The sequence below is a fragment of the Montipora foliosa genome, chromosome 13 (assembly GCF_036669935.1).
Source record: "Montipora foliosa isolate CH-2021 chromosome 13, ASM3666993v2, whole genome shotgun sequence".
In the NCBI taxonomy this organism is placed as follows: domain Eukaryota; kingdom Metazoa; phylum Cnidaria; class Anthozoa; order Scleractinia; family Acroporidae; genus Montipora; species Montipora foliosa.
This window is the reverse complement of record NC_090881.1, coordinates 31,745,457-31,757,839: the sequence shown is the minus strand read 5'-3', so window position 1 is coordinate 31,757,839 and position 12,383 is coordinate 31,745,457. Positions and strand designations below refer to the sequence as shown.

The 12,383-nt window shown below is 36.7% G+C and overlaps 1 protein-coding gene across 2 annotated transcripts in view; it reads left to right on the top strand.

Moving 5' to 3' along the window:
- Positions 1–180: 180 nt before the first annotated feature.
- LOC137982510 (uncharacterized) overlaps positions 181–12,383 on the top strand; it is a 13,203-nt gene continuing 1,000 nt past the window's right edge. The window contains exons 1-12 of one of the 2 annotated variants that reach the window (XM_068829605.1): positions 181–280; positions 356–523; positions 2,519–2,623; positions 2,987–3,037; positions 3,583–3,957; positions 5,082–5,128; positions 5,782–5,892; positions 6,667–6,838; positions 7,093–7,192; positions 8,036–8,148; positions 10,460–10,591; positions 11,649–12,383. The exon at positions 11,649–12,383 is cut by the window's right edge and continues 1,000 nt beyond it. In XM_068829605.1, coding sequence (XP_068685706.1) covers positions 182–280; positions 356–523; positions 2,519–2,623; positions 2,987–3,037; positions 3,583–3,957; positions 5,082–5,128; positions 5,782–5,892; positions 6,667–6,838; positions 7,093–7,192; positions 8,036–8,148; positions 10,460–10,591; positions 11,649–11,771 — 1,596 coding nt within the window. In that variant the 5' untranslated portion in view covers position 181 and the 3' untranslated portion in view covers positions 11,772–12,383. Of the gene's footprint in view, positions 281–355; positions 524–2,518; positions 2,624–2,986; positions 3,149–3,582; positions 3,958–5,081; positions 5,129–5,781; positions 5,893–6,666; positions 6,839–7,092; positions 7,193–8,035; positions 8,149–10,459; positions 10,592–11,648 lie in introns of both variants that reach the window. The other variant, XM_068829604.1, reaches the window with a different exon arrangement.

Here is a 12,383-nt window from a genome sequence, read left to right as displayed (position 1 = left end):
AATTTTGTCGCTGATTGTAGCTTTGTTCCAATTTGATTTAACTCCGCTTACAATATTTTTTTGGATACGTTCTCCCCAGGCCAGTCTATTACTTTATTACTCTTGGGGACCTCGTAAGATATGGTGCGCACCTTTTGAACGTAAACGTAAACTTTAACTTCCGTGACATAACATTTAAAATATGCAAGACAAGCAAATGTACCTTGCATCAGCTGAGTGCGCAAAGGGTACAGAATCAAGACCAATCAGTTGGGATGCCGTTTACAGCGGTCAAACTCTGGTAAGTTAGAGTGTTCGGTGTGTCTGGAAATCCTTAAATTTGCACTGAATAAAGTTTTGTTGTTCTGTTGCACAGAGGACCGCTTGGAGAAGACTTTTTCCGCCTACAATGTTGAAAGATCTAGACTGCAGTAGCATAAACAGTGAAGTGGGCATGAAAGGTAGCCATGTTAACGAACTCGAAGAAACAGTTGCAAGCAGCAGGTCTTCGTTTGCAGATCTTTGGGACAGCACAAGTGTTGAGGTTAGAACAGAAATTGTCGTGAACACATCTCATGCTTTTACTCGACAGATGCCTCAACAGCGTTGTAATTGTCTCGTAGTTTCAAAGTAGCCTAAACATTTTTTGCTTTTTAAGTGGCCTTTTTTTGAAGGAGGAAAGATAAAATAAGCGGATCGTCGTGGCTTCAATTCGTTTTTCAATAGCCTACTCTAACTTGTGATTAATGAAGTTAATCAGTTGTTTGATTCGAAAGTTGGCAGGTATATTGAGCTCAATTATACTGGAGCTAATTAGAAGTTATTTTGATTCTTTTTTTGATCCTTCTTCCTATCATCCTACTGTAAATTCCTTGTCAATAGTTCAACTTATTTTTTTGCATGCTGTAGTATTAATTTAATTGGGGTGACATAAACTACTTTCAGCAATTTGGAGGGAATATTTGATTCAAAAGATTAACTCGACAACACTGTTTAATGCCTTAAACGGCAATGTTATGGTACCAAATTAAATGAAACAACAACATGCATTTTGCAACAAACGAGCCATCTAAAAACATCCTACCTATATTTTGTCTCTCTACTCTTACATTTCGAAAACATTGAACTCGGTGAAACCCCCATTTTTTTCATTTATGTAAACTGATTAGCACGCTAAGCTAAAACTCTCTGCAAAGTTAATTTGCAAGGAGTTTTATCTTAGCCTTCTAATCACTTTCCAGCAATGATGTAAAATATGTAGGGTGTTTTTACGTGGCTGTTTTGTTGCCATGGTGTCTTATCACATCACAGCAATGAATGCATATTGATGAGAACTTATGGGTGTTTTCATAATACCATAATATTGCCGTTAAGTGAAACAGTTGGGTAGATTTAATATCCTTCCAAATAGGACAGTTTATGTAATGTTTAAAAAACAAGTAGCAGTGTTTTATTGGGGTTTAAAAACACGAGACGTAGGCGAGTGTGTTTTAATAGACCCAATAAAACACATGCTGCAAGTTTTTTGAATGGCTTAAAAAACATTCCACAAAGAGCGTGTCCCTCTGGACTCAAAAAAATGGTTTAAATAATTTGTGAGTGGTGAATATTAGCATAAAAGAAAAACAAGCTATGCCTCATTAGTATTCTTTATATAAAGAATACTAATGAGGAGTGTTTTATCAGGATATAAAGCTCATACACGTGACATTTTATCGGTGTTTTGATAGCCTGTTAGGCTCATGAATTATTAATGAGTTTTTTAATGAAAATATTGAAACTGTTTTGAGCCATCTTAACCCTTTTACCCCTGAACTGGCACCATTGACCAGTAAAATCATTTTGCATTGGACTGAATAAAATCTGTTAGTGTCACTCCTAGGAGGCAAAGGGTTAACTGAGAAATAGCTGCTGTTCGTGGCACATTAATTTGTTAATTGTTCTCATTTGAGCATTGGTTAGAACAAAGTAAGGATACTTGGAGTTTGAGTCATTCACAAACAAGAGGCTATGGGTAGCCTACACTTTGTTCCAAGGATTTTTATTAGACTTCCTTTGATTAAGTTCCTTAAGTTTATATTTCAGTGGGTTTTTTTGTTACAATATCTTGGTAAATATCCAGTTTCAATTCGGTAGTGCGAAGTCTATTTTCCTACTTGGAGTCTACTTCAAATGGCTGGGAATTTAATGTAGTAGGAATACATGTATTTATTTACTGTTCTTGGGACAATGCAACTCACTAAGCCAATGGAATTCTAAAAAATCTGTAGGTGTGGAAAAGTGCATTCTGCAAACTTGTCATCGTTATTATCATCATATCAAGCATAATTTTTTATATGAAATATACAAGAGAGTTTAAAATGATATTTGTGTGACTATTTTTCAATACTTTTCTTCTTTTGTTATGAAACATAGTTGATTTTTTTTATCTGGACTCGGGTATGTGTTTTTGCAAACGTCCAACTGCCTTATTGCTGTAAGAATTATTTATCAAGAAATGCATACTTATTGTCATATTTTGTCTGTTGCATTGAATCAGATCAGAGATGGCACTCATCCAAGAGCAGATTTCAATATGACAACCAGTCTATTGATGACATGTAAAAGTCAAGTCATTTATCCATATTTTTACATCTTATCATTGGTGAGTTATTAACTAAGGAAACACAAATAATATTAATGATGAAATAGTATATGAAATGAATCATAATTATGAACTGCGGATACAAAATCAAGTGAAGCTATGATCTTCGCAGTTAGTTGGTTAGAGCGTAGCACTGGAATCACGAGGTCACGGGTTCGAACCCCATTGAAGTCCTGAATCTTTCAGGCTTCTCTACACAATTACAAAAATTGTGCTCATAACGGCGAAGATCATAGCTTCACGTAACAAATAATATTATTGACCAATATTTAAGATCAATTCAAGTTGAAAAGTACTAAATAAAAACAAATTAGTAGAGAACAGTTGCTAAAAAATACCCATTGGCAATTTAATTATTTTCAGGTTGCCTGGCGTCCATTTCATTTCCAGTCATTCCGTTACCAAGGATGTACAGTACGCAAAGTCCTCAACGTTATTTACACACTGTTTATATTTTTCCTAATTATATTTGGTTACACATCAAGCATCATTGCATGTCAAGCCAGACTGGACATCAAACATGAGGTATTCCCAGTGGTCTGGTTTAGATATTTAGGAAAAAAGGATAATTTATTAGTAATATTTGTTACAATTTTATAGAGGATATTGTTTTACTCATTTTAAGAAATGATGAAAAAGTGGTCACCAACTGCTAAAACATGCATGTTGTGTAACATGAAACAACATATGAAAGTTATGAAAAACAAATCATGATAAATTATGTAAAATTGTGCAAAATATCTTACAACTGAAAGAGGAAGCTCACATTTTATTGGCTAATCATGTTCATTACCATGACGACATCTATAATTTCACACGTCAAAGATAAAAATGATATGTTCACTACACGCGGTAAAGATATGATTTTTTAGTAAAAGGAAAAACCCTGGTATTTCATCAGTATCTACATAATTGGTTTAAATATTCATCTTGGGTTGTACCTTTTTACTGCATGTTAGAGTGAGATCCAACCAACGGCATCATCAAACTGGGATTTGTTAAAAGCAGCCTCAAGAGTCACCACAACCTCGTCACCAAAGACAACCATGCCATTAAATGCAATTACCATCTCCAACCAATCAGGATCTTCAACTTCATCAGTGAGCGGTGGTCCAGGCAACATCAGGTCAACTCATGGGAGACATGATAGTCATACGATTCCATTTTATACACTGGGGACACCAGCATTAATTTGGAAACCAGCTGTTATTGAGTGTACACATATTTTCAGCACATATGTGGTTCCAAATGTCCTTCACTTCCTGGCCTTCTTCACTGGTTTTTACTTGTTTAGAATCCAAGAAAGTGAGGGACTGAGTGCGTTGATAGAAAAGGCAAGGCACTTGTCACAATTTTTGTTAAAAGGAGCTTCAAGGCTGAGAATGTAATAAAGATACACAATAGAAAAGTTGAGTGCATACTCACTCAGCAGTGAGTTTTTGATATGTTCTCAGCCTTGAATTTTCAATAAATTTTTGTCCAGAACAATAATATTATTGGTTTGAAAATGTTTTTTCAATGTGTTCTTCTTCATGCTTGGACAGTTCTCGTTGAAATTTGCTAATAATCCTGACAGATCTGCAATCGTCTTAAAGTTATGGTCCGGCCCTCATGGCTATAATTATTCATAACCATAACTGCAATTTTCTTCAAATTGGAATGAAATTATGAGTTATACCAGTAATCAATGCATAGCTTCTTCAAGTCTTCACTATATAGTTAAAACTACACTTGAGAAAATTAGTGAATGAGTGATTGATAATATTATTTGTATTTTGGTCCTTAAGTAAGCTATCTGCTTCTTTACTAGGGATTTATTATAAGTTTGTAGTTTGAGAAAAGGTGGCTTTGATGACCTGTGTGTATGTGAATTTGGTGGATCTGTTTTGTGCTCACACCATTACTGATTTGTGGGGAGTCAGGGTGGCTAAGTGGTTATCAACCACGCCTCCCACCTCTGTGACCCAGGTTCAACCCTGGCCTCGAGGTCGTATGTGGGCTGAGTTTCAATCGATCTCAATCTGACTCCGAGGGTTTTTCTCCGGGTACTCCGGTTTTCCTCCCTCATCAAAATTGACTCTAGATCAATAACATCCGGGTGGATACCCTCGTATAGGGATAACCTCTGGTATCTCTCCCTTTCATTGTATTGAATGAATAAAGTTGGTCTTATTACTGAAGGAAAAGTAGTTAGGCACAAAATTAAATTAGCATACATTTTGCCCCCAGTTTTGTAACTCCAAGGTACAGGTTTAAAGTGCTGGTAATGTACTAGTTGTTAAAAAAACACTATTCAGCAACTCATGCATACTGGCAGGCATTGTAGGTGTGACAGGTTTGTACAGATTGTAGTGTGACCCATTGTTCATAGATTTCAAATAAAGAGATATCCATGATAAGTGCTAACAAGTTGGCCATGACTGACATGAAACCCGTCTGAATTTCTTTTAATCATTAGGTGTTCTTGCTGTGTTCATTTCCCAAAAAGATTGTGTCAAGATTAAGGTACCGTATAAAACTACATATCTCTTGTCCTAGCACAATCACTATCTTTTGGGTCCAATGGTATTTAAGAGAATGCAGAAATTTTATCAGTAGAAACTGGTCAATCACAGCAGAGCAGTCATAGTTGAGGCTTAACCACTTGACCCATCACTTGATGAATACTAACAGTGTTCAGTTGAAGTGTCGTGATCAACTTCGCAAGTGACAAAAAACTTTATTACTTAGATAATTGTATATGTGCTAATCTTGTATTAACCCATTTACACTTCAAACCCCCTAGGATGCCCTCAGTTGACAAGTAAAACCATCTGGCATTTATAGCTTCAAATATGTGAAGTCAGGTCAGGAGTCAGTGGGTTAATAAGATGATAGATTGTGAAACAATACAGTAGAGCAAGATGAAAAGCATAGAATGTGTGTGCAATAACCAGAGTCACCACTAGAATTGAAGCTGGTCACTGCTGTGGCCAAGAAATTGGCAAATAGAAATTCAGAAAAGCATCTACTAAACCAATAAAACTTAATAAAATTAATAATGAGTCAAAGGTGCAGTTAGTGATCTCGTGCTCCCACTGGTTCCAGATTTCCCTTCCTTCATTATTTTATACTTTTTTTAAATAGGATATTATAAGTTGTCTTTCTATTCTGTTCAGGCTTTTCCTGTTTGGCGTATTTTTCATGGTGTTTCTTGGACTAGGGAATTTAATTTTGTTTTGTTATGCCTTTTCTCTGGGATCAGTCACTGGCTTCAATGCAAATATTGGGTGAGTTTTAAGAAAAAGAACGTTACCTGTAATTTAATTTGGCTTTACAATAATTTATTAAAGTACTGTTAACTGGACAATACATGCATTTGATACTTCCTCATATAACACTTATTGTTGGCCTACAAATTGTCCAAAGAAAACACCATTTTGTATCTTCTAAGTTAATATCTGAATGGGTGACTGTCTGGAAAAACCCTGTGCTGTATGCACACACACCTTGGGAAGTTGGGCTGGGATGGTGGTTATCATCCATTTCTCCCGCCTCTGCGATCATGGTTCAAGCCCCATTCTGACCACATGTTGAATTAGATCCTGGTAGTCCCTGGTTCAACTTCTTAGCTGCACTTGTAGATTATAGTGAACTGGTTTGCCTATAGAGCCAGTTGAGATTCTTAACAGTACATGTAATCATTGTTGTTGTTCTGTTCTTTGGTTAATTAGTTTGTTGTGTTTCCTTGACCCTGAAAAGTCTCTATGGTAGGACAAAGACTGTAGAAAGATGTCAGCTCGTGCCACTTATAGTATCCTGACTCAGTACTTGCAACTTAAGTTGCAACTTTATCTATGGTAAATTGATTCCCTTGACAAAATGGTTTCTTTGATTATGTGACTTACATGTACTGTATCATATTTCTTGTACACATAGAGGCCGAGAGTCATAGATACTAAATATGACTGAACAATGCACAGACGTTGTTGGAACATTGAAACACCTGTTTTGTCATATACACATGTGACAGTACTTTTGATTTGTTTCTTCTTTGCTTTTAGCGCACAGTGGGCAATGGCGTCTTTAATGGTGATAAGTCATATGGTAGAGTTGTGTGTCACTGCTGTCACCATCGTAAATTACTGTGCTCAATGCGAATTGCTGATATTTTATCTGCGTGAAATCAATCTTCAAATGGAGGAAAAAACGAAAGATCTCACCATCATAATGAAGGTATTAACATACACTAATGTATTTCTTACTTTGGTTTCACTTGTAAGCTTTTAGGGCAGCAAGGTTAGTGCAGTTGTGAGCAGCCTCACTCTACACCGGTGTCTCCTTAGTTTGATTCTCGGAATTGACTTGATGTCATATTTGAGTCGTGTTTATTAATCTGCTTTAATTTTACATTTGCAATCACTACAGTCTCCCTATTTTGTAGAGCATTTACACATGTAATACAGGTTTGACTTTACTTTCCCTCACAGGATGTTCTTGAAGTGAAGAAAAACCTTACAAGAGTTAATGGTCTTATCTCTGTGATTGCAACACTGGTTGTGTTCAGCTACTTTGAACTTGCTGTCATAGGTAAGCAAGGTTATTTTATAGAGTGCGATTTGCTAGAGTTCACAAATGCCACATGTGTTTGTCTGCTCACATTTCGTGTTATAGACCAACCTGCCCACTAACCATAAATTTCTGAATGCAAACCAGGCTTGGCTCATGTAAAAAGCCCCCAACACCACAACTGGCTTTGTTTTAGGGTGATGGAAAGATGCCTTAGCGGGGATTCTAAGTAAGGCTTAATATCTCACACAGCATGTGATCAGCAAGCACATCAATGCAGGCTAAACAAAAGCTGCAAAAACACTGTCAAGTACAAACCAAAAATTAAAGTTTATTTTGTCTTTTTCCTGATGATTGATAGAGTTTTCTTTCTTTAATATTGCATTTGTATCAATTGTTGAGGAAAAACATTGTGGTTCATTATTATTGGCAAGTTGAGGATGCTGATTACCTAATTTGCTGCCATTTTTTTGTCACCCTTGATAACTACTAGGATCTTTCAATAAAGAAAGTTGCCATGGTGCTAAATAAGACTTTTCTTGTACTAGCATCACAGTCTCTCAGCAGGGAAGATGCTGAAACTTGATTAGTGCCAAGAGCAATAATTAATTGCATGCAAATTAAATGCAAAATAACTGGCACTACATGTAGGATCCTTCCAGTGTTTGGATCGATGTGGTCCATTTATAATCCTTTAATTAATTTTTTTGCCCTTTTAGTAAACAGTACCTGATATTACACAAGACAGGTTTCAGTCTTCACTCGATTGTAATCTAAAAATAACTTCATGAAGAACTATCAATGACCCCTGAGCTGAAAAAATTCTCATTATTGACAGATTTGAATGGTCTTTTGCTTTTTCAGGAGTATGCAATTTATTTGTGTATTTTAAGCAAATACACTCCACCAGTCAGCTCATGTACAGAGTAATTGCACCAATCATTGACTTGATCTTCATTAGTTTCCCTATTGCCATCGTGAGTACTAGAATAGAGTTCATTGTCCCGTGACATATGTCCAGAAATTAGCATAATTAGCTATAGATGCATGCCCAAACAAACTTATCCCTTTACAGTAATAGCCTAAGCATTTCAAATTTTGCTACCAATTTCTAGCAATGAGGTAAGTGTAGGGGCTATTATTATTTTCTGGGAAGGGTAAATGCAGCTTTTTTACCACAATTGCTTGTAATCTCGCAATCTGATTGGCTAATTTTTCGTTGTCGATAACAGTCTAGACAACGCTGCTTGTGTCAATTTGTCACGCAATGCAATAGCCAATCAGGAATGCTCATTTTGGAAAATAAACCAATCATATTGCAAGAAAGTTATAGACAACGCTTGCTTTTTCTTCATGTGATGATTTTGGCCACGCTCTGAAATAAACACTTCTTTCGGCTGCGCCTCGTGAGGCCACAACATTTTGACCACTGTGATGACAATGCTGAACCACTTTTGATTTGTTTTTTACTACAATATTCAACGCTAAAAAAGTGTTTATTTCAGAGCTATAACTTTCTCGCAATATAATTGGTTTATTTTCCAAAATAAGCGTTCCTGATTGGCTATTGCATTGCATGACATGAGCAACGTTGGCTAGACTCTTATCAACAATGGCAAATTAGCCAATCAGATTGTGAGATTACAAGCAATCATGGTAAAAAGTAAAATCTGTTAAGGACGGTGCCTACTATTGTTATTGTGCATATGTTCTGGGTTTCCTATCGGTGATGCTTACTAATGCAGGGATATTTTTGCACAGTTTAAAACTATGCAAAAAAATTAGATCTTTGTAAGTACTCTTGGTATCCAAAAAGAAAATTGGGGTAACCATGCATTCTTTAGAGATGATTAAGCTTCAATTTGAGAAAGAACGCCATACATTCCTTTGCATTTTGGAGCTTGTAACAAATATTGTTCATGAATTAACTTTGAAAAATGCGTGGTTACCCCCAATTTTCTTTTTGGATTTCAATAACACTTGTTAAGATCTACCTTTCCTGCATAATCATAAATCAGGGCAAAAATACCTTTGAATTAGTGGTCACCAACCATCCCAAAGTCTCACTCTAAAGGTATCACTGGGTTAATTGTATGCATATCCAGGGCCTGGTTGTTCAAAAGCCTATAATTTAACACTAATCCCAGTTTAAAAATTTTGCAAGGAGTTCATTTCAGTCTCTACTCCAAAATGCTGTTTAACGCTGATATTTGGCAATTACATTAGAAGAAGTCAAAATTGACAAGCAAAAAATAAGCAAAAATAAGTTTCACCAAAACGTTGAAAACATGAAACAAACGTTTACGCCAATCCTGGATTAAGTTAACCGTGTCGTTGATATTTCAATTTTAGTCTACCTAATGCAATTCAGCAGGACAATGTTTTAAATGTTCTATTATAATTATACTCTTTCCTCGTTTATCGCGTTTTTCTATGATAAGGATGTTTCCGGGAATTGGCAACATGATTGCTTTTTCATGACTTGAAATAAGCCAGATGGAAAACATGGACTGGACTGGACTGTGCTGATTAGTCCAGTCCAGTCCAGTCTATGTTTTCCATCTGGCCCTTGAAATAGATATCTTTAGTTTTATAAAGAGCGTTGTATCAAGACGGTTTTTTTTGGAGTTGATGCGAGACTGTGATTATAAGAATGAACCATTACAAACTTAACTCTTGGACCAAGTTGGGGAACACTGTTATCGGGAGGCAAACATTCTCCAAAATGGGCTTTCAACCAACCAGTCCCAGACGTGTGATTTTGAAGTTAAGGAGAAGAGCAAGAGGACACTTCTTGACTCTTATCAAAATTGCCATTCATCTAATTACATTCATTTATGAGGTAACACTGAGGATCCATTTTAAACTGTTGGTATAGTCATGTGTAATCAACAACTTTCCCTACGATTTCACTTGAAGTAAAAGCGGGGTTCCAAAGGGCTACTCCTTCCTGTATAAGCAGTTATACTGGAAAAATGGACTGAACTGTAAAAACCTAGGTCAGACCTAGCAGTGGCCTGGTGCAACCCCCTAAACTGCACTGAAAAGAAAGTCGACAAACATTACTCATGCACAGACATTATCTCAAAAATATGAACCAGTTTATCACAATTTCGTTGCAGATACCTTAATTTCAAACTCTCTCAAAGGCCATGCCCCTGAAACCCTGTTAAAAAGGTTTCCCTTTGGAAGGTCATTCTCCAAGCCCCTTTTGACCATGTCCCAACGGTATCAGCCCTAGAAAAGCGTTAGAGTATTTAACCATTAAGGCTGTTGTTGATGTTGCAGGCTGCGCGTTTGACATCAGTGGCCCATCAATTTAAACAAAAGTGTCTGCATATCAGAGTGTTTGGATATCCGTCTGCTTCTCAGTTGGATCTGGATTCGTTTGTTTTGTTTTGTCATAGTGCAGAAATGAAGGTACATTTTTGTTACTGTTTATTTTTACTGGCAAAAATGTTCCTTAAAGTTGGTGATACACGGTTCAACATTTGTTGTTCAACAAATGTTAAACAGTGTGTCATTTCATTTTGATTGTTGAAATATGCCATTCAACCCTTTGAACGGTGTTGAAAGAAAATAGAGACCAGGGCCCGGTTGTTCAAAAGCCGATTAAGTTAATCCAGGATTAGCGTAAACTTTTGTTTCATGTTTTCAACTTTTTGGTGTAAGTTTCTTTTGTTTATTTTTGTTTTTCAAGATTGACTTCTTCTAATGTAAAGATTTGCCGAATAGCAGCGTTGAACTGCATTTGGGAGCAGAGAAAGAAACTCCTTGAATAATTTTTAATCTGGGATTAGCGTTAATCGGCTTTTGAACAACCGGGCCCAGCTCTATTCCGTTCAACACGTTTGTGCAACATTCTTCAACATTTGAAGGGTTACGTTTTTACAAACGTTGGCCGTTTAGCACTTCATATTTCAACAGACTTAACTGATTAGAGTGTAAGGTGAAGTGCTAGTTTTGTACCCCATATGAATCATGTGAGCGTTAGTCCTACTAATGGAAATGGGCCCACACAAGGACAGAGAAGAATTCTGACCAGGGTGGGAATTGGACCTACAACCTTCTGGTTAGATCACCGCTGCTCTACCGACTGAGCTACAAGGGTAGCAGGCCGTGGGAACTGAAGATGTTGAAGTCATTCTTTAAAGTCATTCTTCAACATTTGTTGAGCAGCAAATGTTGCCAGATGTTGAACCGAGTATCATCGGCTTTAGACTTTACCTTGATTATCATTACGATCAGTAATGTCAGGGACAAGATATGAAGATTTTGAAGAAAGTTACGAGGTCAGGGTTAGTGACTTAAAGATAGATGGCTATGATATTAGTATCACAATCTACTCTGCCATTCTGTTCAACTTGTCATTGTTAGATTGACCCAAATTTGTTGAAGGAGGTAGGATGGGAGTACAGGGTTTTAGTAGTAAATTTGTCATAAATAAGGGATCTTCTCTCGTCTTTTTGTCTTTCAGGCCAAGCTGTTATTCATGCCCGTTCAGGGATCATATCTGGCTGGCTTTATCGCTTTGTTTGTATTTGTGTTGCTCCTCATGCTTCAAACCAATATCATTGCTGGAAACAATCATTATCTCTGATGCCGCGAGATTGGAGCAAGATGCGGGACAGAATTTATGTCCTTACATGAACTCCAACTGGTTTCCTGAATGGACTTGATATGATTCAAATCAACAACCAGACTTGATAATTATTCTTCTCAAAGGCAATGATCATCATTGTGAAATCACGATAATTTATTTGAAACGCATTTCTGGAAAGATTAAACTTACCGATGGGGGAGGGGAGGGGAGGGGAGGGGAGGGGGAGGAATAATGGACTAAACATTACTTTATTTTCCGAAAAGAATTTTTGTGTGCAAACCACAGAACATCATCCAATGAAAGCGTTTGTATTTGAAATAACTGAATTTCAAAAACGTATGTTTTGGTTTTTCAACTTTCCCGGTGGCAGCCACCTTGAATAATTGTGTTTCGGGCAATCGTAATGCGTCACAATTACTCAAGATGCCGGCGCCCGAGAAATTAAGTGATTTGATACACTTTTTTGAAGAAAATTGTTCAGTCGATTTGGTTGCAAATATTATTTTGTTCAATTTGAATTATTCATTAGTCGGAGTGGAGGTTCCCGGCTCTCTGAAAAATAGATAACTTGCAGCTTTCTTAGAGTTTCAAAAGACCATTTGGCGAGTC